General features: G+C 38.1%; 1 protein-coding gene across 4 annotated transcripts in view; it reads right to left on the bottom strand.

Moving 5' to 3' along the window:
• TESK2 (testis associated actin remodelling kinase 2) overlaps window positions 1-24890 on the bottom strand; it is a 136235-nt gene that overhangs the window by 67020 nt on the left and 44325 nt on the right. For all 4 annotated transcript variants that reach the window (XM_052636823.1, XM_052636824.1, XM_052636827.1 and 1 more), the window contains exon 3: window positions 3076-3197. In XM_052636823.1, the coding sequence (XP_052492783.1) occupies window positions 3076-3197 (122 nt within the window). The remainder of the gene's footprint in view (window positions 1-3075; window positions 3198-24890) is intronic.

Raw genomic sequence — 24890 nt, 5'->3', positions numbered from 1 at the left:
GCAGTGAGCCATTTAAAGAACTAGCCAGAGGAAAAGAAACTAATAATAGCTAACATTTACTGGACACTTAACAAAAACCAAGTACTATTCCAAGGTGCTTTATATGGATTAAATTGATCCTCAATAACAACTCTATGAGGGATTTAAGGTCATTATCCTCATTATAGATGGGAAAACTAAGGATGTCAGAGGTTAAATAACTTTCCAAAGATCCAGGATTTGAATTCAGGCAGCTTGATCTGGAATCCAGAGCCTCTATTTTTAATCAGTACACTATAGTATTCTACTTCTTTATATAACAACTACATCTTTAAACTCTGCTGTCAGGAAATAAAATTTGTTTAGAGTTAATCTTCCCATGCAATTACCAGTCAAGTTCATAGTGAAGAGAATAAAAACAGAAGTGATGAATAAAGAAGATTGGCAGAATATATATCAAATGTTAATACGAGCTTGATGCCCAGATGCTGAGATTAAGGACCATTTTTTATTTTCCTGTTTTTGAGAATACTATTTTCTCAATGATCCACAGTGATGATGTATCAATAATAATAAAACACTATTTTTTAAACAAGATGAAAATATAATCAGCTTAAAAATTCCTAAGCAGAACATCAAATCAAGACTCAACCATCTCGAGGAAATGGCAACACACTCCAGTATTCCTGCCTGGGAAATTCCATGGACAGAGGAGCCTGATGGGCTACAATCCATGGGGCTGCAAAGAGTTGAACACAGTTTAGCAACTAAACAACATATACTATATACTGTATACTATACATTAAATAGTAGGAAAAAAAAAAAAAAAGACTCAACCATCTCAAACACTGTAGATGTCCCCTAACTGATCTCTTGGTCACCAGTCTCCCCATCATTAAACCATTTTGAATTTGCCATTAGCTACCCTCTGTCATCTAATCCCTGTTCAGAATTCAACACATAAAACATAAAATAAAATCTTCTTGGCTTTGGGCAAAATATTTCTGCATAGAATGGCCCAGCTCTACCTTTCCACATTTATCTACCAATGCTATCCTGTCAAATCCTTTAGGAGAGACATGACAGAAAAAGTTCTTCTAGGAGAAACATGGTAGAAAGTGTCCTACCTCAAAGTTACAGACCTCAGACAACACATAACCTCTTGGCCTCAGTTTCTTCAATGGAGAAAAATTGTGAAAATTAAATCTTTAAACAGGCAAAACATCCAGCATACAAGGAAGACTTCAATAAATGGTTTTCTCATTGCTTTTATTATTAACAAAATGTTTTTTCAGTCCAATAAATTGCTCTATTTACTTCCTGACCAGATCACAAAAATAATCATAGTAGATATCTTAGTTCATCCTTTGAACAAGCTGTTGATCTAGTCTTCCCTGTGGCCAGCATCTCTACCTTCAATAAAACGGGTGGTCTTTTTCTTCATTCCACCTCATGGAGAAGAGAATTTGAATGGCCAAAGGAAGTTGTTTCCTTCTTTGAAGAATTTTCCAACAGTATGGGTCTTATAAATCAGATCCTCCATGTAGATAATGCTGTATTTACCAAGACATCAGGCAATCCATGTGTTATCTGTCAGGGAAATTTGCTTCTTGTTGATTTTGTCATAACCACATCTGCAGATCAATTCATCTACTGACTGCAGGTTCAGTTACCCCCACGCAATATATGGTTCCATGGTCCTTGGCATGTTAAATGGAGCATAGTTGATCTTAACGAAGGTGCCATTGAAGACTTGACAAAGGTGAAGAGGTTGCATCGTCTTTCAGATCTGTGAACTGAACAACACCGATGCCTCTGATCCTGACGACAAATGCCAGTTTGGGCTCTGCAGGTGCATAGAAGCTGCCAGCTTTTCTTGCCATTCTAGCCATCAGAATCTCAGTTCTGTACATCTGCCTATAGTCTTTGTGAGAGCACTTAGCTTCTTTACAGATAAGCTTCATTCCTTACCTTTTGAAGGATCTTTTGGGCAAATTTCTTTCATAGGCACTTGATATTCAGCTCTGCAAAATTCCTTCCCATTTCAAACATATATTTGTTTTCTAATTTTATTTATTTTGTGCCAGTCATAGTGGCAGCACACACAATCTTCCATCTTTGTTGCGGCATGTGGGATCTTTTACTTGTGGAATATAGAATCTTTAGTTGTGGCATGCAGGATCTAATTCCCTAACTAGAGATCAAGCCCAGGCCCCCTGCATAGGGAGCGAGGAGTCTTAGCCACTGTCCACCAGTGAAGTCCTCAAAATTCCTTCATTTTTTCTTAAGGGTTTCAGTAGGAGCATTAGTTTTCTCCTCTTCTGCATACTCCAGAGCCAAATGGGCTTTTAATTCACTGACTCCTTAAAAAGCTTTGTACTTTTACCTTTATGCTTTATTTGTTATTATTTTGTTCCTTTCTGAGTTTCTAGAAGACTCGTGAAAGTCCCTTGGACAGCCAGGAACTCAAACCAGTGACTTAAAGGAAATCAACCCTGAATATTCATGGAAGGACTCATGCTGAAGCTGAAGCTCCAATACTCTGGCCACCTGATGCAAAGAGCCAGCTCACTGGAAAAGACCCTGATGCTGGGAAAGATTGAAAGCAGAAGGAGAAGGGGAAGACAGAGAATGAGATGATTGGATGGCATCACCAACTCAATGGACATGAGTTTGAGCAAACTCCAGGAGATAGTGAAGGACAGGGAAGCCTGGTGTGCTGCAGTCCATGGCGTCACAAAGAGTCAGACACAATTTAGCAACTGAACAACAACAACAATTTTGTTCCTTTCTGAGTTCCTTCCCTATCTTCTAAAATCCTATTAAACTTCACGTTCCAATTTTAGTCGATCTCCTCCAAGAAAGCTTTCTGGCTCTACCAAGGGAAGTCCCCAAAGTTGCCTTATTAAATGCAGTTAATTACCAGAAAATTGTTTCAATAGGTAGAAAAAGACCTACAGCACAGCTAAATTCCAGCAAGACAGCTTCAGCATGAAACCTGGAATCCCTCTTTTCAGCTATTATTACTATTCTAACAAGTCTCCAATAATGTTTCAGCTTTCTCACTGATCTCTGGAAGGAAGGAAAAGCCATTACCTAAGGATGTTGGGATGGGAGAGTCTATTCATGAGCTGCACTTCTTTCAGCATGTTTGCCCGGTTACTGCTCAACGTGTTCATCTTAAGAGCCATCACCTGGCCAGAAGCTCGGTGGCGCACCTAGAAAATAAGATAGAACAAGAGACTCAAGGACAGCAGCTATATATGAGGTCAAAGTCTCCACATGTAGAGCATGCTGAGATGTTTTACTGCCAATTCAGATAAAACAGACATGGTAAGGGATGTTTTTCTATAAACTCTGATTACATAAGGGTTTCACATCCGTTAACAAAGATGGATTTATTCCTTTGAAGACCAAAACTGTTTCATATTAAGCTGGCTAGAAAATACATGATTATACCTCAAGAAATCATGACTTCTTACTTTGCTGTCCACCTGAAACTATCACAACATTGTTAATTGGCTATACTCCAATACAAAATAAAAAGTTTACTTTAAAAAAAAAAGGAAAAAATCATGATGTCTTAAAAAAAATACCTTAGAGAAAAATGGGGAAAATGTATTAGGCTGGTTCCTCACGGCCAACGCTTCTGAGCCTTAAGACACTAACCGGAGAGTCTCTTTCGTGGAGTTTTAATTGTGCAGAGAAAAGATTCATTCACAAAGCTTATGTAACATTTAATGAACTATAAAACTGTCTTTATAGGACACTAAACCCACATCCTCAAAATCTCTCCCAAGCACCATAAAATGTGTGTCTATACAGAAAATATTATTGCATATTAAATATAGAAAGAAGGCAGTGGATCTTCTGGACCTAATATTGAGTAACGCAACCCAAAGTTCCTTATAATCATTTACAATCAAGTCAGATACAAAAAACCTGAGCCACACCACTTACACCATTACCCATATACACAGAGCAAAGTCTACTTCTAAAACATTCATCCACTATAGAACTCAATCTATTTTACATGTAAAAATATTATTTTATAATTTCAATGCACACTCCACAGGTTTAAAAAACTCAACACTTCACCTGCAAGAAAATTAACTATGTTTTCAGTCTCCAAAAGTAGTCTCAGTAGTATCAAAATGAGAGAGAATCAAAATGAGAGACTAACAAAATGACAGAAAATATTTTGTCTTAACCAAAAGAAGCTCAATTATTCACTTAGATATGTGTTTCCCACTGAGCAATTATGAATGAGGCTGTAGAAAAGTTACAAAGTACCAAAGACCTCATTACTTACTAGTTAAAAAAAAATTCATTTCAGATCATATACAACAGGGACATGCCATGCACAACTGTCATCATTTTATGGACTTTCAGAGTATCATTTCAGGATATTATTTCTACTTCACCAAGTGGAAATTCCAATAGAAAACACAAAAATCTACTTAACTCTTCAATCTCCAGAAATTCTTTGACAGGACAACAGCCTCAGAAGTTTAGTATAGCTATTAATATAGGACAGACAACACAGTTTTAAGCTTATCTTAAAACTCAAAGAAACAATGTTTCAGAGTGTCTAGACAGAAGAAGGGGAAGAAGAATTAAAACACTCAGAGCCACAGGAACCCTGATCAGAAGAACTGAGCACAACACTGGCTTCTCTCCCCTCTTCTAGATCCCTGAGTGAGATTTGGAACCCAACTCTCTTCCTAGTGCATCAATGATTCTGTTGTCATGTACCTCGTGACTGATGAAAGAGAAGTGGCTTTCCTTTTCAGATCCTGGGTGGATAAGTTAAAAGAGACATTTATTTACAAAGAACACACTGACAGTATTTTTCCAGCTTTATTTACAGAAGACACTGTTTTTTCATAAGGGCTCTCCATTCTGAAAGTCATTCCTCTTTTTTTTTTTCCATCATCTGAAAACTATCACTCTTGAGGTCTTTTTTTTTTTTTAATGTTTGCTTTTAAGAAACTTTGATAAAACAATGTGTGAAATTTAGGGATAAAAAGTTGTTTCAAATTAATCATAAAAAAACTCTACTTCCTTAAACAACTGGACAAGGATATGAACATGTTCATAACACTGTATATCTTTCATGTGCATAAAATATTTTCCTCTTTCTTCTGGCCCCTCAAATTCTACCTATCTTTGAAGGCCATACTCAAATATCCCCTTCCGGTCTGACATCTTCCTTGTCTGTCTCTAGGAACTGTTTGTGGTTTCCTTCTTCATACTGCCTCAGAACAACAGTATACCACTCAAGACATAGTTCTGTGCATAAATATATCCTCACTAGGCTACAAAGCATTTTGAGACCAGGATCTATATTGTATTAATTTTTATTTTGCAGTGCCTAAATAAAAGGCCTGGCACATCATAAGAGCGCAATGAAAATGAAAACAACAGCAAGAACGGTTAGTTAAATGATACTTCTAACATAGTTTTTAAGGGCCAGTGCATCATTCATTTATCCAGGTAATTTCTTTCAGGGTAGTGCTTTTTTCTTTTTCTCTTTTTGGTGGCAGAGGTACGGGGGGAGGATATAAACAGAAAAGCAGTACAAGATTTGGCTTAAATTTTCTCGAATTAGCCATCTCGAAAAGGACAAACAATAAGCAATTTGACCAGTCAGTAAAGAAAGAGAATAAAGACTCAAATATATCACAAGAGGTATTTATATGAATGTTGACGCACTTAGGGGAAAACTTCATGGGACTTCAGTGAAACTTCCAAGAATTAATTGATTTGGACAGATTTTTGAAGCACAAAACTGACTACAGGCGATAAAGAAAAAGGTATCATCCAATACAGAGGTCCACAGGACTTCCCTGGCAGTCCAGTCCAGTCCACATTTCCAATTCAGAAGACGTGGGTTCAATCCCTGGTCAGTGAACTAAGATCCCACGTGCCCAGAGCAAGGCGAAAAGAAAAAAAAAAAAAAAAACATAGAGATCCACTAAACATAGGGAACCTGTCTAAATCCAGAAGGATCTTCATTCCACGTTGTCAAAACCACAAAAATTTGTTAGCCCTCAAACCTTAGATTTTCAGAATAAAGGGAAGGTCAATTTCTGCTTAAGTTTGTCCTCTATACATAGATCATTGTTACTACTACTAAGAGGATTTCCAAGAGACTGATATCTTTAAATATCTTTTTTAAAAAAATTAAAAACAGAATTGCCATATGATCCAGCAATTCTACTTCTAGGTACAAACCCAAAAGGACTGAAAAAGGGTCTCAAAAAAATATTTGTACACTCATGTTCAAAACAGCATTATTTATAATAACCAAAGGGCAGAAGCAACCCAAGAGTCCATCAATAGATGAACAGATAAACAAAATGTGGCACATGAGGGAATGTTATTCAGCCTTAAAAAGGAAGGAAATCTTGTCATATGCTATCACATGGATGAACCTTGAAGATATTATAAGTGAAGTAAGCCAGTTAGGAAAAGGCAAATACTTATGATTCCACTTATATGAGGTTCCTCGGACAGTTTAATTCAAACAGAAAGAATGTAGAATGGTGGTTGCTAGGGGTTGCAGGGAGGGGAGGAATTCAGAATTGTTTAATGGGTACAAAGTTTTAGCCTTGCAAGATGAAAACAGTTCTGGAGAATGGTGACACAAAAATAGGAACTGAATTGTACACTTAAAAATGGTTACGATGGTAAATTTTATATATACTTTACCTCAAGTATAAATAAAGGAAGGAAGAAAAGAAAGAAGAGATAGAGAGGGAAGAGAAGAGAATCACCAAGGTAAGAAAATTACTATCCCTCTTTGAAGCTTTCTGTTGTAAAATAAAGAGAATGATAGTCTCTATCTTATTTGGAGGATAAACTGATGTTGTTATGTTAAAGAAACAAAAAAATGTGTATAAAGTACTTAACATAGTGCCTGGCACATAGTATTCAGATAAATAGGTATTGTTTTTAATAAAGATAAGAAACTATATGTTCATAATAGTTTAGCATATCAGGTGATTTTAAGATGATATAGAAAATGTATACCTGTAATTTTAAGTGAAAAGAGCAATATTCAAATCTGTATTGGCCTCCAAGATGATTTATTTATCACAAAGGGGAAAAGGTAACCTTTACAATGGAGAGATCTGGCAGCTAGCACCTTAATCAAGGGTTTATAAATTCAGTTATTAGCAAAAGTGAGACATGCAACATTATCAACCTTCTGAAGCAATGAAACACACTTGCCAAATGTTTACTCAAATCTAATCATAAGAAACTGACTCATCAGAAAAGACCCTGATGCTGAGAAAGACTGAAGGCAGGAGGAGAAGGGGATGACAGGATGAGATGGTTGGACGGCATCACCAACTCAATGGACTTGAGTTTGAGTAAATTCTGGGAGTTGGTGATGGACAGGGAGGCCTGGCATGCTGCAGTCCATGGGGTCTCAAAGAGTCGGACATGACTGAGCGACTGAACTGAACTGAATCATAAGAAAAAAATTAGACATATTCAGAATATCTAAAAGACAACTGTACAGTACTCTTCAAACAAACAAAATGTGGGGGAACATTTTAGATTAAAAAAAATTTTGGCCATACCTCATGGCATGGGGGATCTTAGTTCCCTGACCAGGGATCGAACCCATACCCTCTGCAGTGGAAGCACAGAGTCTTAAGCACTGGACTGCCAGGGAAGTCCTAGAATATTCTAGATTAAGAGAGATTAACATTCATAACCACTGAAATGAAGCAGATGAAATCTTAACTGAATTCAGGGTCTAAACGTTGTAAGACTTTTTGGAGGCAAACAGAAAATTTTAATAGAGACTGTACATTAAATTATTTTACTGAATTAAGGTTAATTGTCTAATGTATAAATAATGATATTATGACTTTGTAAAAGAACGTATTCTTAGAAGATACATACTAAAGTATCTAAGTGTTATGATGTCTGCAATTTGCTTTCAAGTGGTCTGTCAAAAAAAATACAGATACATAAAGCAATGTAGCAAAATATTAACAACTGATGAATCTAGATGAAGGGACTTACAGGAGTTTATTGCATTATTCTTTCGATTTTCTACAGATTGAAAAAGTTTTCAAAAGTTGGAATAAACAAGTAAAAACTGAATTTTATTTCCTTACATGAATTTAGGAAATTAGGAAATAAAGATTCGCTTTTAATTGTAGGGAGAAAAATTCTGCATATGGCATATGCCTAAGTTTTTGTCAAAACAAAAAGAAGTAGAAGTAAGTTTATAAAATATTAATGATGCTTGTCACTGACAGTAGATCAATGATTTTTTTCTTGCTTTTGTTTCTTCATTTTCTACTTTCTTCCATAATGTACTTGCCTTAATTTTCTAATAGAAAACATAGCTTTTCAACTTGAATTTATATTCATTTTTAGCTAAATAAGTAATACATGCATATATTTTCTTTGTAACACATTTAAACAATATGCATAAGTAAAGTCCCATTTGACTATCAGATTCATTAATCCCAATCTTCTGTGCTCATTCCCAGAAGCTGTTATTATTGCAAGCTTAACTAGTACCTTTCTGGGCCTTTTACAGAATGCACTGAGCAAAACAACAACAAATCACTGGTGTGTATAACGTACACATGATCTACATGAGGGATATATTATGTGTATCAGAAGATGAAAGCTCTACAAAACAGAGGCTTCTTTCAACATGCTCAGAAGTCCAAGTACCCTATATGTCTTTTTTTTTTTCCAAGTACCCTATATGTCTTAAGTCCTAAGAATATTTCAGTAATAAGCTGAAACAAAAAAACAAAAAAGCCATAGATACCATTACCACAATGAGAAACCCGAGAACCAAAACAAAGAGTAGCCCCTGCTCACTGCCACTAGTGAAAAGCCTGACCAGCACTGAAGACATAGCAGAGTAAAAAATAATTAAATGATTTTTAAAAATAATAATGATTTTTTTTTAATCAAAAAAACAAAAACAAAAAATGATGCACAAACAAAAACTACAAACTAAGCTAAGAACTAAGAGTTGGCCAAGTGTGTGCATGCAGCTTGAAAGTAACTGATAATATTTCATTAGTCTTTTCAGTCACATTCAAATAGCAAATACTATCAGTCCAGTTCAGTCGCTTAGTCATGTCCAACTCTTTTGAGCCCCCACGGACTGAGCACACCAGGCCTCCATCACCAACTCCCGGAGCTTACTCAAAATCATGTCCATTGAGTCGGTGATGCCATCCAACCACCTCATCCTCTGTCGTCCCCTTCTCCTCCCGCCTTCAATATTTCCCAGGATCGGGTCTCTTCAAATGAGTCAGCTCTTCTCGTCAGGTGGCCAAAGTACTGGAGTTTCACTTTCAACAGTCCTTCCAATGATTCAGGACTGACTTCCTTGAGGATGGACTGGTTGGATCTCCTTGCAGTCCACGGGACTCTCAAGAGTCTTCTCCAAAACCACACTTCAAAAGCATCAATTTTTTGGCACTCAGCTTTCTTTTTAGTCCAACTCTCACATCCATATATGACTACTGGAAAAACCATAGCTTTCACTAGATGAACCTTTGTTGGCAAAATAATGTCTCCGCTTTTTAACATGGCGTCTAGGTTGGTCATAACTTTTCTTCCAAGGAGTAAGCGTCTTTTAATTTCATGGCTGTAATCACCATCTACGTGATTTTGGAACCCCCAAAATAAAGTCAGCCACTGTTTCCCCATCTATTTGCCATGAAGTGATGGGACTGAATGCCATGATCTTAGTTTTCTGAATGTTGAGCTTTAAGCCAACTTTTTCACTTTCCTCTTTCACTTTCATCAGGAGGCTCTTTTTTTAGTTCATCTTCACTTTATGCCATAAGGGTGGTGTCATCTCCATATCTGAGGTTATTGATATTTCTCCAGGCAATCTTGATTCCAGCTTGTGCTTCCTCCAGCCCAGCATTTCTCATGATGTCTTCTGCATGTAAGTTAAATAAACAGGGTGACAATATACAGCCTTGAAGTACTCCTTTCCCTATTTGGAACCAGTCTGTCGTTCCATGTCCAGTTCTAACTGTTGCTTGCTGACTTGCATACAGATTTCTCAAAAGGCAGGTCAGGTGGTCTGGTATTCCCATCTCTTTCAGAATTTTCCACAATTTATCCACACAGTCAAAGGCTTTGGCATAGTCAATAAAGCAGAAATAGATGTTTTCCTGGAACTCTTGCCTTTTCTATGATCCAACGGATATTGGCAATTTGATCTCTGGTTCCTCTGCCTTTTCTAAAACCATCTGGAAGTTCACTGTTCACATACTGTTGAGGCCTGGCCTGGAGAATTTTGAGCATTACTTTACTAGTGTGTGAGATGAGTGTAACTGTGCAGTAGTTTGAGCATTCTTTGGCATTGCCTTTCTTTGGGATTGGAATGAAAACTGACCTTTTCCAGTCCTGTGGCCACTGCTGAGTTTTCCAAATTTGCTGGCATATTGAGTACAGCACTTTCACAGCATTATCTTTCAGGATTTGAATTAGCTCAACTGGAATTCCATCACCTCCACTAGCTTTGTTCGTAGCGATGCTTTCTAAGGCCCACTTGACTTCACATTCCAGTATGTCTGGCTCTAGGTGAGTGATCATACCATCGTGATTATGAGTCATGAAGCTCTTTTTTGTACAGTTCTTCTGTGTATTCTTGCCACCTCTTAATATCTTCTGCTGCTGTTAGGTCCATACCATTTCTGTCCTTTATCGAGTCTATCTTTGCATGAAATGTTCCCTTGGTATCTCTAATTTTGTTGAAGAGATCTCTAGTCTTTCCCATTCTGTTGTTTTCCTCTCTTTCTTTGCATTGATCACTGAGGAATGCTTTCTTATCTCTCCTTGCTATTCTTTGGAACTCTGCATTCAGATGTGTATATCTTTCCCTTTCTCCTTTGCTTTTCTCTTCTCTTCTTTTCACAGCTATTTGTAAGGCCTCCTCAGACAGACATTTCACTTTTTTGCATTTCTTTTTCATGGGGTGGTCTTGATTCCTGTCTCCTGTATAATGTCATGAAGCTCTGTTCATAGTTCTCAGGCACTCTGTCTATCAGCTCTACTCCCTTGAATCTATTTCTCACTTCCACTGTATAGTCACAAGGGATTTGATTTTGGTCATATCTGAATGATCTAATGGTCTTCCCTACTTTCTTCAATCTAAGTCTGAATTTGGCAATAAGGAATTCATGATCTGAGCTACAGTCAACTCACGGTCTTGTTTCTGCTGACTGTATACAGCTTCTCCATCTCTGGGCTGCAAACAATATAATCAATCTGCTTCTGGCATTGACCATCTGGTGATGTCCATGTGCAGAGTCTTCTCTTGTCTTGTTGGAAGAGCGTGTTTGCTATGACCAGTGCGTTCTCTTGGCAGAACTCTATTAGCCTTTGCCCTGCTTCATTCTGTACTCCAAGGCCAAACTTGCCTGTTACTCCAGGTGTTTCTTGACTTCCTACTTTTGCATTCCAGTCCCCTATGATGAAAAAGACATCTTTTTTGGGTGTTAGTTCTAGAAGGTCTTGTAGGTCTTCATAGAACTGTTCAACTTCAGCTTCTTCAACATTATTGGTCAGGGCATAGGCTTGAATTACTGTGATACTGAATGGTTTGCCTTGGAAACGATCAGAGATCATTCTGTCGTTTTCGAGACTGCATCCAAGTACTGCATTTTGGACTCTTTTGTTGACTATGATGGCTACTCCATTTCTTTTAAGGGATTCTTGCCCACAGTAGTAGATATGATGGTCATCTGAGTTAAATTCACCCATTCCAGTCCATTTTAGTTTGCTAATTCCTAGAATGTCAATGTTCACTCTTGCCATATCCTGTTTGACCACTTCCAATTTGCCTTGATTGATGGACCTAACATTCCAGGTTCTTATGCAATATTGCTCTCTATAGCATCGGACTTTGCTTCTATCACCAGTCACATTCACAACTGGATGTTGTTTTTGCTTTGGCTCTATCTCTTCATTCTTTCTGGAGTTATTTCTCCACTGGTCTCCAGTAGCATACTGGGCACCTACTGACCTAAGGAGTTCCTCTTTCAATGTCCTATCATTTTGCCTTTTCATACTGTTCACAAGGTTCTCAAGGCAAGAATACTGAAGTGGTTTGCCATTCCCTTCTCCAGTGGACCACATTTTGTCATACTATCATTTTCCATATATAAATCACCATGCTAGCTGCTGAGAAGGCTTTTACATATCAACATGAGACATCAGTTTGTCAGATCTCCCAGCAATCCTTGTTTCCCAATTGCAAAGTTATCTTGTTGCTCTCCAGCTTAAAATTCTTCAGTGGCTCACCACTACCTGGAGAACAAAGTCCAAACTCCTTTTAGCAAAACTAAATCCATCGACTTCTCCCTGTATATTCCCACCATCCTCTCCCCTTCAGTGCTCAGTGTGTGCTCAATCATGTCTGATTATTTGTGACCCCATGGGCTGCAGCCCACCAAGTTCTTCTGTCCATGGAATTTTCCCAGCAAGAATACTGGAATGGGTTGCCATTTCCTCCCCTAGGGGATCCTCCTGACCCAAGGATCAAACCCGAGTCTCCTGCATGGTAGGCAGATTCTTTACCACTGTGCTACCTAGGAAGCCCTCTTCTCCCCTTACCTTTAGTTATTATATACTAATACTTGTAATTATTTCTAAATGCATCACCCTCTCCACTTTTCCTTTCCTTGACACATTCTATTCTCCTTGCCCTGATGTAATCCTCAACCCCCTAAGCCCTATCCTAATCTCCCTTCCAAATTCCTTTCAATTATTCAAGTTATAAGAAACATCATTTTCCCTGAGAAAAATCTCACTTCAAGAAAAGTTAGATGGTTCCACTCTGTTTTCTTAATACTCTGTTCTTATTTATCTCTGTTACAGCACTTGCATATTTTTTCAAAACGTTTATTTGGCTGTGCCAGTCTTAGTTGTGGCACTTAGGAGGTCCATTTTCGTTGCAGCACACAGGATCTTTAGTTGCGGCATACTGGATCTAATTCCCTTACCAGGGATCAAACCTGGACCCCCTGCATTGGAAGAGCAGAGTCTTAGTCACTGGACCACCAGGGAAGTCTCAGCACTTGCATATTGTATGCTCTTAGTCTGTCCACTTATCTCCAATATATCTAAGGGCAGTTCTGGTTCAAAGAGGCAACTAGGAAGATCCAGAACTTACCTCCTCCCAAAGACACAGAATCTACATTTGCATATGCAACAACTTCCTATACACTTAAGGGGAGTTCAGTTCAGTTCAGTCGCTCAGTCGTGTCCAGAACTGCCTTATTCATTATTCATTTCTTTATTCCAAGAATAGCTATTCAGCTCCTCCCACCATCCACCCGCAATACACACCTTCTGATAAGCAAGACTTTTCATATGGACAAACCTAGATTTTCGTCAAAATTCATTAAAAGCTAATCAGGAAAGAAAAGCATGGCAATTATTATTTAACTATCAACAGACACTAGTAGATTGCAAACTGTAGACTGAAAAGGCAGATTACTGGTTATACACAATCTTACGGCCACTAGTTATTACTCTACCCATTTTTATCCCATTCAAGTAAGCATATTAACATGCAAGTGAGAATGACAGGAAACATAGTTGCTATTGTTTAGTCACTCAGTTGTGTCTGACTCTTTGTGACCCCATGGACTGCAGCCCACCAGACTCGTCTGTCTATGGGATTCTTCAGGCAAGAATACTGGAGTGGGTTGCCATTTCCTTCTCCAGGCGACCTTTCCAACCCAGGGTTCAAACCCGTGTCTCCTGCATTGGCAGGTGGATTCGTTACCACTGAGCTACCAGGGAAACCTCAATTGGGGTGGCTCTGTGTGTGTGTGTGTGTGTGCGCTTAGTCGCTCAGTCATGTCCAACTCTTATGACCCCATAGACTGTAGCCTGCCAGGCTCCTCCATGGGATTCTCCAGGCAAGACTACTGGAGCGGGTTGCCATTTCCTTCTCCAGGGGTGCCTCTAATTCAGCTCTAATTTATATTTTTCAAATTAAATTATTTGCATATGCTGGTACTTCAATCATTTAAAATAACAAACTACATGCAATAACTTCAGCTTTAGCAATGTGGTATGAGACCAAATTGAGAAATTCTTCTCTGGCACAGTGCCTAGCATCTAGTAGCTGACTACTCAAAAACTGTTTGTTGAATTTAAATGGTTAACTTGAGTCAGGACACTTATTTTCTAGAGGGGAAGAAAAGCATAAGCCTCTGACCAGCTCACAGAAATACTAAAGGGAGAATTAAGTAATAAAAACAACAACAGTGTAAGAGCTGTAACAAAGTAATTAATCATAAAGTTAACTATTAGATGAGTGGCTTAGGACTTCCAGCCAAGAAGTCACAGTGAGCGTACAGTATAGAGTAAGCTGGTATAGCAGCATTAATATTAGGCAAATAAAGTTTAAACAGCAGTCTTCAAAGGAGGCTATAACACCTCACTTCAGAAGTGTTTTTGAAGTTTTCGGGTGAAATGTTTTGGTTCTAACAATGACTGGGGGGCAGGGAGTGCTGCAGGCCTGAGATGCTAAGACATCCTGCAGCTACAGGACTGTAATGCACAAGGAAGCATTGTTCCATGTGCTGTAGAAAATGCAAATGTCTTACCAGATATTCATGCAAATAAAGAACATATTTATTATTATCTACGCTTGGGTTCTAACTCCATTTTACATTAAAAACAAAGTCACTTTGCATGGTATTAGTATATAGTGAACTTCCTAGGAATGCAACTAACTACCTGTAAATTAAGGAAAATTGCTTTTTGTTTTGTTGAGAATATCATTAAGAATTGGTCCTCATTTCAGAAAATCAGACCACCAATGACAGTGCTGCTCCTGAATCCCAATATAACACTTCTGTATCAGATCAATTTGCAGTTTTTATATTTATGGTGATTTATTTAGCCTTAAAAAAAAACCACTTTTTATTTTGTATTGGGGTATAGCCAATTAACTGGAGAAGAAAACAGCAACCCACTCCAGTTTCATGGGAAATCACATGGGCAGAGGAACCTGATGAGTTGCAGTCCATGGGGTCACAGAAAGTCAGAGACTACTTAGTGACTAAACAACAGCAACACCATAGCCAATTAACAATGTCGTAACAGTTTTCGGTGAATAGTGAGTGCAGAGACTCAGTCATACATAAATATCTATTCATTTTTCCCCAAACCCCCCTCCCATCCAGGCTGCCACATAACACTGAGCAGAGTTCCATGTTATTTATTTAGCCTTTTTAAAAATATCAAACATACATAGGACTTTCCTGGTGGTCCAGTGGTTAAGAATCCTCCTGCCAGTGCAGAGGACATGGATCTGGTCCCTGGTCCAGGAATATTCAACATGCAGGGCATGTGTGCCACAACTGCTAAGCCTGTGTGCTGCAGCTACTGAAGCCTGCCCGCCCTAGAGCTCAAGCTCTGCAACACGAGAAGCCGCCACAACGAGAAGTCCATGCACCACATCTAGAGTAGCGCCCTCTTACCAAAGCTAGAGAAAGCCTGCGCACAGTAATCATGACCCAGCACAGCCATAAATAAATAAATACAATTTCAAAAGTATATATGTATAAAGTGTATTTTTGCTTTGCCCACAAATTTATCATTGTGCCTATTCTGCCAACTTTTTTCTCTAATGAAACATTCCAGATTAAATGAACATCTGATAAACCTGGCAAAGATATATTATACCTCCTTAATCAACCTGTAATTTGTCTTGGCAAGCTATTCCTATTTCAACTGAAGTTCCTCTTTCCTTTTATCACATACAAATAAGTCTGGTCTATTATTATACTTTTATTCTAATATTCTATGGCATCTCTGTTCTTTTTTTTTTTTTGCATGGAGTGGTTTCTGTCTTCTCTTAAAACTAGAACTAGTCATGCTTAAGGTAAAAGCATCTAACTATTTTAATATGTATTCCAGCATAGTCAGGCCCCAAAATGTGCATACCGAAATCTGTATTTTTACTAATTTAATTTTACTCTTCTTTTATCATACAATTTTATCAATGATGTTTACCATTGATCTTATATAAGTATAATTATAAACAACAGAACCACTGTTCCCTATCAATTTCATGTCGGGTAGTTAACAGTTAGGTTTTAAAAAATTGTTATAACAGCTAAATTTATACCACTTGCTATATACTAGGTTCCGTTGTATAACTGCTTTATATATTTTAACTCAGCTAATCCTCAAAATAATTCTATGAGATATTACTAACATTTCCCATATTACAGCTATGGAAACTGAGGCAAAGAGAGATTAAATAAGACTTTTTCAGAGCTCCAGCAAATGGCAGAGCCAGCATCTTAATTCAGATAATGCAAAGAACAGTGGACCTGAAAGTGTTCAAAACAAGTGGTCTAAGAAAAAAGCACTGCATGCACGAGAAAACAATTTACCAAATGCATGGATACTACATCATAATGATTGAGTCACATTCTCAGACCACCATGAAATAAAATTTAAAATCAACAGTAAAGAGATCATTAAAAATAAGCATAGTGGGCAATACTAATCGTTTACCCAACATCTAACGTCCCCTTTTCTTGACTAACGTAACTCCAATTAGGTGGCTTAATTAATTAAACTATTCAATCTTCCCTTCCCTGCAGCTAGGATGGACAGATGTCCTAGTCCTAGTAAGGACATGGAAGTGGAAATTGCTTGGTGAAGGATTCTGGGAATGCTAATGTTTTCCTGACGCAATTGTTCTTTTTATCTGCTGAAGCACAGATGTGGTACTTGCATCAAGAGCAAGAGGACAAAAGCCACACACAAAAGAGAGCTAGTGGAAGCCTAGATTGTTGATGACTTCCTCAAGCAGTTATAAAGCACAGGAATTTCTCAAGATTTCCTGAGAAAAATTAATATCTTATTTGAATAAGATAGTGGTGTTCTGATTTCTGTAACATACTACCAAAGACAATCCTAACTGATCTGTAAAATATTAAAAATAAATAATTTAGAGTTCAACCTAAAGATTCTAGGAGGACTTCCCTGGTGGTCCAGTGCTTAGGCATCCACCTGCCAATGCAGCGGGCATGGGTTCAATCCCTGGTCTGGGAAGATTCCGCATGCTGCGGGGCAACTAAGCCCAAGCTTAGCAACTACTAAGCCCATGTTCTAGAGCCTGTGCTCTGCAATAAGAGAAGCCACTGCAGTGAGAAGCCCACACACCCAAACTAGACAGTAGCTCCTGCCTGCTGTAACTAGATAAAGGCCTGTGAGCAGCAATGAAGACCCAGAGCCCCCAAATATTAAGAAAATAATAATAAAAATAAAGATTCTAAGGAAAAAAGAAAGGATAATAATAAAGACAAAAGCAAAAGTTAATGAAACAGAAAATGAAAAAATAATAAAGAGGGTCAACAAACCAAAAGCTGATTTGGGACAAGAAAAAAACATATAAAGAAACATATCTCCAGGGGCTTCCTTGGTGGCTCAGTGGTAAAGAATCCACCTGCCAATGCAGGAAACACGGGTTCAACCCCTAGTCTGGGAAGATCCCACGTGCCAAGGAGCAACTAAGTCCATGCACCACAACTACTGAGCCTGTGTTCTAGTAGCCGCAACTACTGAGCCCACATGCTGCAACTACTGAAGTCCAAGTGCCTAGAGTCCATGCTTGGCAACAAGAGAAGCCACAGTGAGAAGCCTTCACATCGCCACAAAGAGACCCCCAGCCCCCACTGTCCAAAATTAGAGAAAAGCCCATGCAGAAACAAAGACCCAACACAGCCAAAATAAATAAATAACAAAATTATTCAAAAAAGAAAACATATCTCCTGAAATCTTTCATTTTCAGGTCACTGCTTACCTTTCTAGACTCATTACAGGCTTGCCACTTCTTTCCATGCACGCAGCAGACATGAACTAAACCCAATTTTTCACTCACCACTCTGAGAATACTCCATGCTCTTATTCCCCTGTGCCTCCACAAATGCTTTTCTTCTTGCTTGAAATACCCTTTTCCCTGGCTGTCTTCCTAACAAGCTCTTTCTTCTAAAAAACTCACTGGTGGCCTCCTCTGAGAAGCCTTCTCTGACTCCTTTAAACAAAGTTTGTACTGGTGGCCCATATTAAATTCCTTGGCACCCTTTGCATACTTTCACACACTTATTAACTATATATTAAGTAATTTGAGGCTCTTGCTACAGGCTCTGTTTTAGCAAGTACTATATTTTAAATATATTTCCTTTTTTTCACCCTTAAGCAAAGAGCTCATTTAGGGTGAAATTTTATTCATTTCTCTATCCCTAACACTAGCTCAATGTCCTATACCTAATGAGCTGCTGCTGCTGCTAAGTCGCTTCAGTCATGTCTGACTCTGTGCGACCCCATGAACGGCAGTCCACCAGGCACCGCCGTCCCTGGGATTCGCCAGGCAAGAACACTGGAGTGGGTTGCCATTTCCTTCTCCAATGCATGAAAGTGAAAAGTGAAAGTGAAGTCGCTCAGTCATGTCCGACTCTTCGCGACCCCATGAACTGCAGCCCACCAGGCTGCTCCGTCCATGGGATTTTCCAGGCAAGAGTACTGGAGTGGGTTGCCATTGCCTTCTCCGATACCTAATGAACACTAACTATATATTTGCTGAGTAAATGAATGAATGATTAAGATAGCAAATAACTGCAATATTTATTACATGCTCGAAGTATCAGCCTTATGAGATCTCAAAGAGGAAGCAACCAACCCTCTTACCTTCCTTATTGCAAAAATAATATGCTTTAAGATATTTTGGGCTTTTATGGGCTCAGTTCGAAACAGAACACAGTTTCTAACCACTGGACCCCCAGGGAAATTCTAAGATCAGTGTTTTATATCTCTCACGTGCCTTCACATATATCAACGTCAACAAAAATACACCCATACACTGAGTGAATCCAAGCTGTACATACAACTTCTGTGCTTCCAGTTTTTGTTTTTCTAGCTGGATTATCAATTAAGGTGAAGGATCTTGGGAACATAGCAGTACACACACAGTAAAACTCTCAACCTGATAAATTATCCCCTGACGTTAACTAGTGCTAAGTTCATCCCCCAGAGACATCTGCAAAGTTCTTTACTAATCAGTAGCCCAACTTTCCACATCAGCTCTGGAGGAAATAGTAAATGGATGGAATATGGCCAAAAGCTACAATCATACATTACTGTGAGTGAACCTTAAGAATATATGTGATACAAATAGTCTCCTTTAAAACATATCATTTTACCCCAAAACCCTGAACCTCCCCATGAGTGCTCCCTCTCTGAAACCTCACTGTACCTCACAGAGGTTGCAAAACGAGATAAATGCAACAAGAAAAACAGCAGGAAATTTAGCAAGAAGCAGTTTTGACAGACAGCAAGGATATGTAACAAGGACCATTTCCAAGGTGCAGAGCCCTAAGAAGCCTTGGACTGCTATCATCCTTTCTCCCAGGGTTCTCAATGCTAAACTCCTTTTCAAAAGGTGGTGGGAGATGGGAAGGAACTTCTTTCCTCTCTATTCTCTTTTGTAAATCTCTGTAATACATTGTTAGCCCCTTGGATTCAGCACAGGCAAAAAAAATAAATAAAATTATTTTTAAAAAATTAAAGAAGAATTAACAATTAAAGAAAAATTAAAGAAGAATTCTGGTGGGTCAGTAGCTAAGACTCCATGCTCCCAAGGCAGAGGCCCCAAGTTCAACCCCTGATCAGGAAATTAGATCCCACATGCCACAACTAAGAGTTTGCATGTGACAAAGAAGATCAAAGATCCTGCATGCTGCAACTAACATTGGGTGCAGCCAAATAAATAAAAATAAATAATTTTTAAAAGAATAGTTAACTGCAACCTAAATATAATGATGTTAGATAAGACTCTAACCCATAACTTGCTAGGAGACTCCCATGTTTGCTGGCTTTGAAGAATCAAGCTGCAACATGGAAAAGGAAATAGCAAGGACCTACAGCCTTCAATTCAGCAATCTGACAGGAATTGAATGATGCCAACAACCACATAAGCTTAGCAGCAGATCCTTCCCCAGTTGAGCCTCATATAAGACAGCTGCCCTAACTGACGCCTCGATTGCAGCTTTGTGAGCTTCTGAGGCAGGGGACCCAGCTAAGTCATACCTGGACTCTTGAACTACAGAAACAGGTATAATAATATGTGTTCTTTTTAAACCACTGCATCAGTGGTAAAATTGTTATGTAGCAATAAATAACTAATATACTATCCTTCCCTTTGTGTGGCAATTACCCTTGTACTTAATGTTAATATAAGTGATTACCATTAGATTATAATTTCTACAAGGTCAGGATTAACAAGTTTTAATCATCTCTGTATCTCAGCACTTAACACAGTGTCTGGTGTGAACAGATGGATAGATGGATGAATAAATGCCTACTCTGTTCCAGGCATAATGCTATATCTTAGAGAAACCAAAGGTAATTAAGACGTAGTCCCTGTTCTTATGGAGTTTGAAGCTAAGTAGGATGACAAGACACTTAATCAGATGATTTCAAAAGACTATGTTAAAAGTAATATAGGCTTCTGTGAAGACACAGAACATGGGCTTTTAACTCAGACTGCATGGGTCCAGGTACGCGAGAGGAGAAAATCTTCTACAAACAAGGTTGTGGGGGGTAAGATCAAATCAGTGCACTACGAGTACTACTCTCTCAAGACTGACATCATTATCAATAACGTCTTCAGAATATAATCTAGTCCCAAAATGACAAAGTATTCGGTATGCTGCTGCTGCTGCTGCACTGCTTTAGTCATGTCCAAGTCTTAGCAACCACATGGACTGCAGCTCACTAGGCTCCTCCGTCCATGGGATTTTCCAGGCAAGAGTACTGGAGTGGGTTGCCATTGCCTTCTCCCGAGTATTTGGTATAGCAGGATTAAAAACAAGGAGCCACACTTCTTACAATGTGAGAAGACACATTTTAGGTACTGTATTAGTTACAAGAAAATCTGATATCAAAGAAATTCAATTAATCTTCTAAAGGAATGTTTGGGGATTCTCAATAGATCAATAAAATCAAGATTTATATTGATCAGGCAACATGATCTTATGTATAGAAAATTCTAAAAAAAAAAACTACAAAAACTATTAGAATTAATAGAAGAGTTCAGCAAGGTTATAGGATACAAGATAAATATATAAAAATCAATTGTTTTCTATACTGTGTTGTGTGCGTCCATAGTCGCTTAGTTACATGTCAGACCCTTTGCAACCCCATGGATTGCAGCCCGCCAGACTCCTTGGTCCAAGAGGACTCTCTAGGCAACCCACTGGAGTGGGTTGCCCATGCCCTCCTCCAGGGGATCTTCCCAACCCAGAGATCAAACCCAGGTCTCCTACACTGCAGGTAGATTCTTTATCATCTGAACTACCAGGGAAGCCAGTTTTCTACACTAGGAATAAGCAATCAGAAAATGAAATTAAGGACATAATTTTCCTACAACAAAACTGCTAGAAACAAAGACTGAGAACCTTAGGACTTTGAACCCAAGGTAGCTGGAGCATTATCCTTATAGCACATAAAGTTTCCTTCTAGAGGAGGCAAAAAGGTTGCTGCTCTGACTGGGTTTTTCCCTACAGTATCCCTTGCTGTCACTCTGGAAGACACCAACTGACTTTTGCCTGACACTGACATTCTCAGTTTGACCTCAGCCACTGCATCCTTCCAACACTTACACTCCTGAAGTTAAAGAAAGGGTCCTCATTGCTTGAGTATAAAAATCCTCCCAAGTGAAACATCACTCTTAGTTTTCTTTTTAAACCCCCTTTCACTGTAATAATTTCTGTTTTAATAAAATATTCCTTTTTTTTAAGACCTAGGAAGGAAGGGAGGAACACAGAAAGAAAGGAAGAAAAGAAAGAAAAGAAGACAATCACACTTACAATAGCACCAAAAGTTAAGAGCTGAAATGACAGAACTATTAGAAGAAAACATTAGGGGAAATCTTCACCACATTGCATTTGGCAACAATTTCATGGATATGACATCATAAGCACAAACAACAAAAGGAAAGCTATAAACTGAATCTCAACAAAATTAAGAACTTTTGTGCATCAAAGGACACTACATAAAGAACTACAACTCAACGAAAACAACCCAAGTTTAAAAAAAAACGAAAGAAAGGAAGGAATATGCAACAGATTAAAGACAATCTCTTCAGCAACTGGGGTTGGGAAAGCTGGACAGCTACGTATAAATCAATAAAATTAGAATACTCCCCTCACACTATGCACAAAAATACTCGCTTAGTATCATGCTTAGTGAAATAAGCCAGAGAGAAAAAAAGACAAATACTATATTTTATCACTTACTTGTGGCATCTAAAAAAAAAAAAAGTAGTGAATAGAACACACAAAAAAAGCAAAACAGACACAGATAGAGAGAACAAGTTAGTGACTACCAATGAAGCAAAGAAAAGGTGCAAAATAGGGGCAGGGAATTAAGAGGTACAATCACCATGTATAAAATAAACTACAAGCACATTATCTATAGCACAGGCAATATAGTCAATTTTTATAATAACTATACATGGACTATAATCTATAAAAATTGTAAATCTCTATGTGGTACACCTGAAACTAATATAATATTTTAAATCAATTATTATCTCAAAAAAAAAAAAAGCTCATGAGATACTACTTCACACCCAGTAGGATGACTATAATAATGAAAAAATTTTTAAAAATAAACAGAATAGTAAGTGTTGGTGAGATGTAGAGAAACTGGAACCCTTACACATTGCTTGCAGGCATGTAAAATGAAACAGCCACTGTGGAGAACCTCAGTACCTCAAAAAGTAAAATGAAATTACTATATGACCCAGAAATTCCACTTCTAGATAGACAGCAAAAGAATTAAAACAAGTGCTCAAACAAATACTTGTATACAAATGTTCACAACAGTACTATTCACAATAGCCAAAAGAAGGAAACAATCCTAATGTCTAGCAACAAATGACTATATAGACAAAATGTGGTATTTCATACACTGGAACATTATTGGGCTATAAAAAGGAATGAAATGTTAATACATACTATAACACGGATCAATGCTGAAAACACTATGCTAAATAAAAGAAGTCAGTCATAAAAGTCACATATTGTATGATTCCATTTATATGAAACCTCCAGAACAGGCAAGTCTATAGAGATACGAAGTAGAACAGTGTTTGCCTGGAGATGGGGGAAGGGAGGAACGGACAATGACTATTAATAAGTACAGGATTTCTGTTTAGAATGATAAAAATATTTTTAAATTAATGGTGAGAGATGTACAGCCATGTAAATATACTAAAACCCACTATATTTTGTATTTTAAAAAGAAGAATTTTATATTACCTGAACTATTTCTCAGTAAAGTGCTTATTTAAAAAAAAAAAAAAGTACCCTGATACTTTGTTCTGGAATAGGATTCCAGGTTTTATAGGTTTCACAATATACACTAAAATACAGAACTATCTCATGGGGGTACTTTAGTTATCTCAAGAGACTGGAAAAGTCATCAGCCTACAAATCTTCCTTTCAATTATATTTCCAAACAAAACAAGGACTAGCATAAGAAGAAATTAAGAGCCTTCTCCTGTAGCCCAACAGAAATACTCTTAATGTGAAACTGAAAAGGTTGTCAGCCACTGCTACACTGGAGCTGAATAGATTTTCCACTTAACAGAGGTAAGAGATTGGGGCCATTGTGCCATTTGGTTTTACATTCTTTTCTCGTTACAAATGTACATACAAACACTCATGTCACCTCTATTTACACATACCTCAGTTCTTCCCTAAACAGATTTCACTAACATCCAAAATATCTAAGTCATTTTCTTAGAAACAACTGAAATTAATCTATTTTATAGTATTTTTAAAATAAGAAGATTAACAGTCAAAAGAACTCTCTGAAGCTCACAAATTGTTTTAAGTGTAAATCCAACCTATTTTGCTTCTAAAAGGGTGTTTTTTCTAATTTCAGTAACAGATGTTTTATATATCTTTCCTAGTACTTTTAGGTCAGGGCTTTATAACCTCAGCACTATTAACATTTTGGGCCAGACAATTTTTGGTGGTGGATGGCTATCCTGTGCATTGTAGAACTGTTAGTGGTATCCTCTACCCACTAGATGCCAGTAGTACCCCCTGGCCAGTTTTGACAATTAGTGGTATCCTCTACCCACTAGATGCCAGTAGTACCCCCTGGCCAGTTTTGACAATTAGTGGTATCCTCTACCCACTAGATGCCAGTAGTACCCCCTGCCCAGTTTTGACAATATCTCCAGACATTGCTAAATATCTCTTAGGAAAGCAAAACTGACCCCAGTTGAGAACAACTGCCCTAGTTCATCAGTCTTAATTATTTCCGGACTTCCCTGGTGGGCCAGTGGCATCCACACTTCCAATGTAGTGGGCCTGGGTTCAATCCCTGGTTGGGGAAAATCCCACATGCCACATGTTGTGGCAAAAAATAAGGAAAATGACAAATTATCTAATTGTGACTCATGGGGCTAACGAATCACAAAGTATACAATAAATACCATGAGGTTTGATAGTCATGGCTTTCTATCCTTCATAAAATATAGCCTAGTAGTCTTTGTTACTTATCTAAAGACAGGCTTCAGAACTAAATTGAACAGATAATATAACTAAAATCTATTCTTAAGGAGGAATGACCAGAAGGTGCTAAATCCTAAAACTGAACTATTTCAAAGGAACATAAATAAGCTGCATAAATCCACATTCTTGGGACTTCCCTGGCGGTCCAGTGTCTAGGGCTCCTTGCTGCTGCTGCAGGGGGCACAGGCTTGATCCCTGGTCAGGAAACGAAGATCCTACATGCCATGTGGTGCAGCCACAAAATAAAAAATAAAAAGTTCACATTCTTTAATATGA

Source organism: Budorcas taxicolor, chromosome 3, assembly GCF_023091745.1.
Source record: "Budorcas taxicolor isolate Tak-1 chromosome 3, Takin1.1, whole genome shotgun sequence".
Lineage (NCBI taxonomy): Eukaryota > Metazoa > Chordata > Mammalia > Artiodactyla > Bovidae > Budorcas > Budorcas taxicolor.
This window is presented reverse-complemented; position numbering and strand designations above follow the sequence as displayed.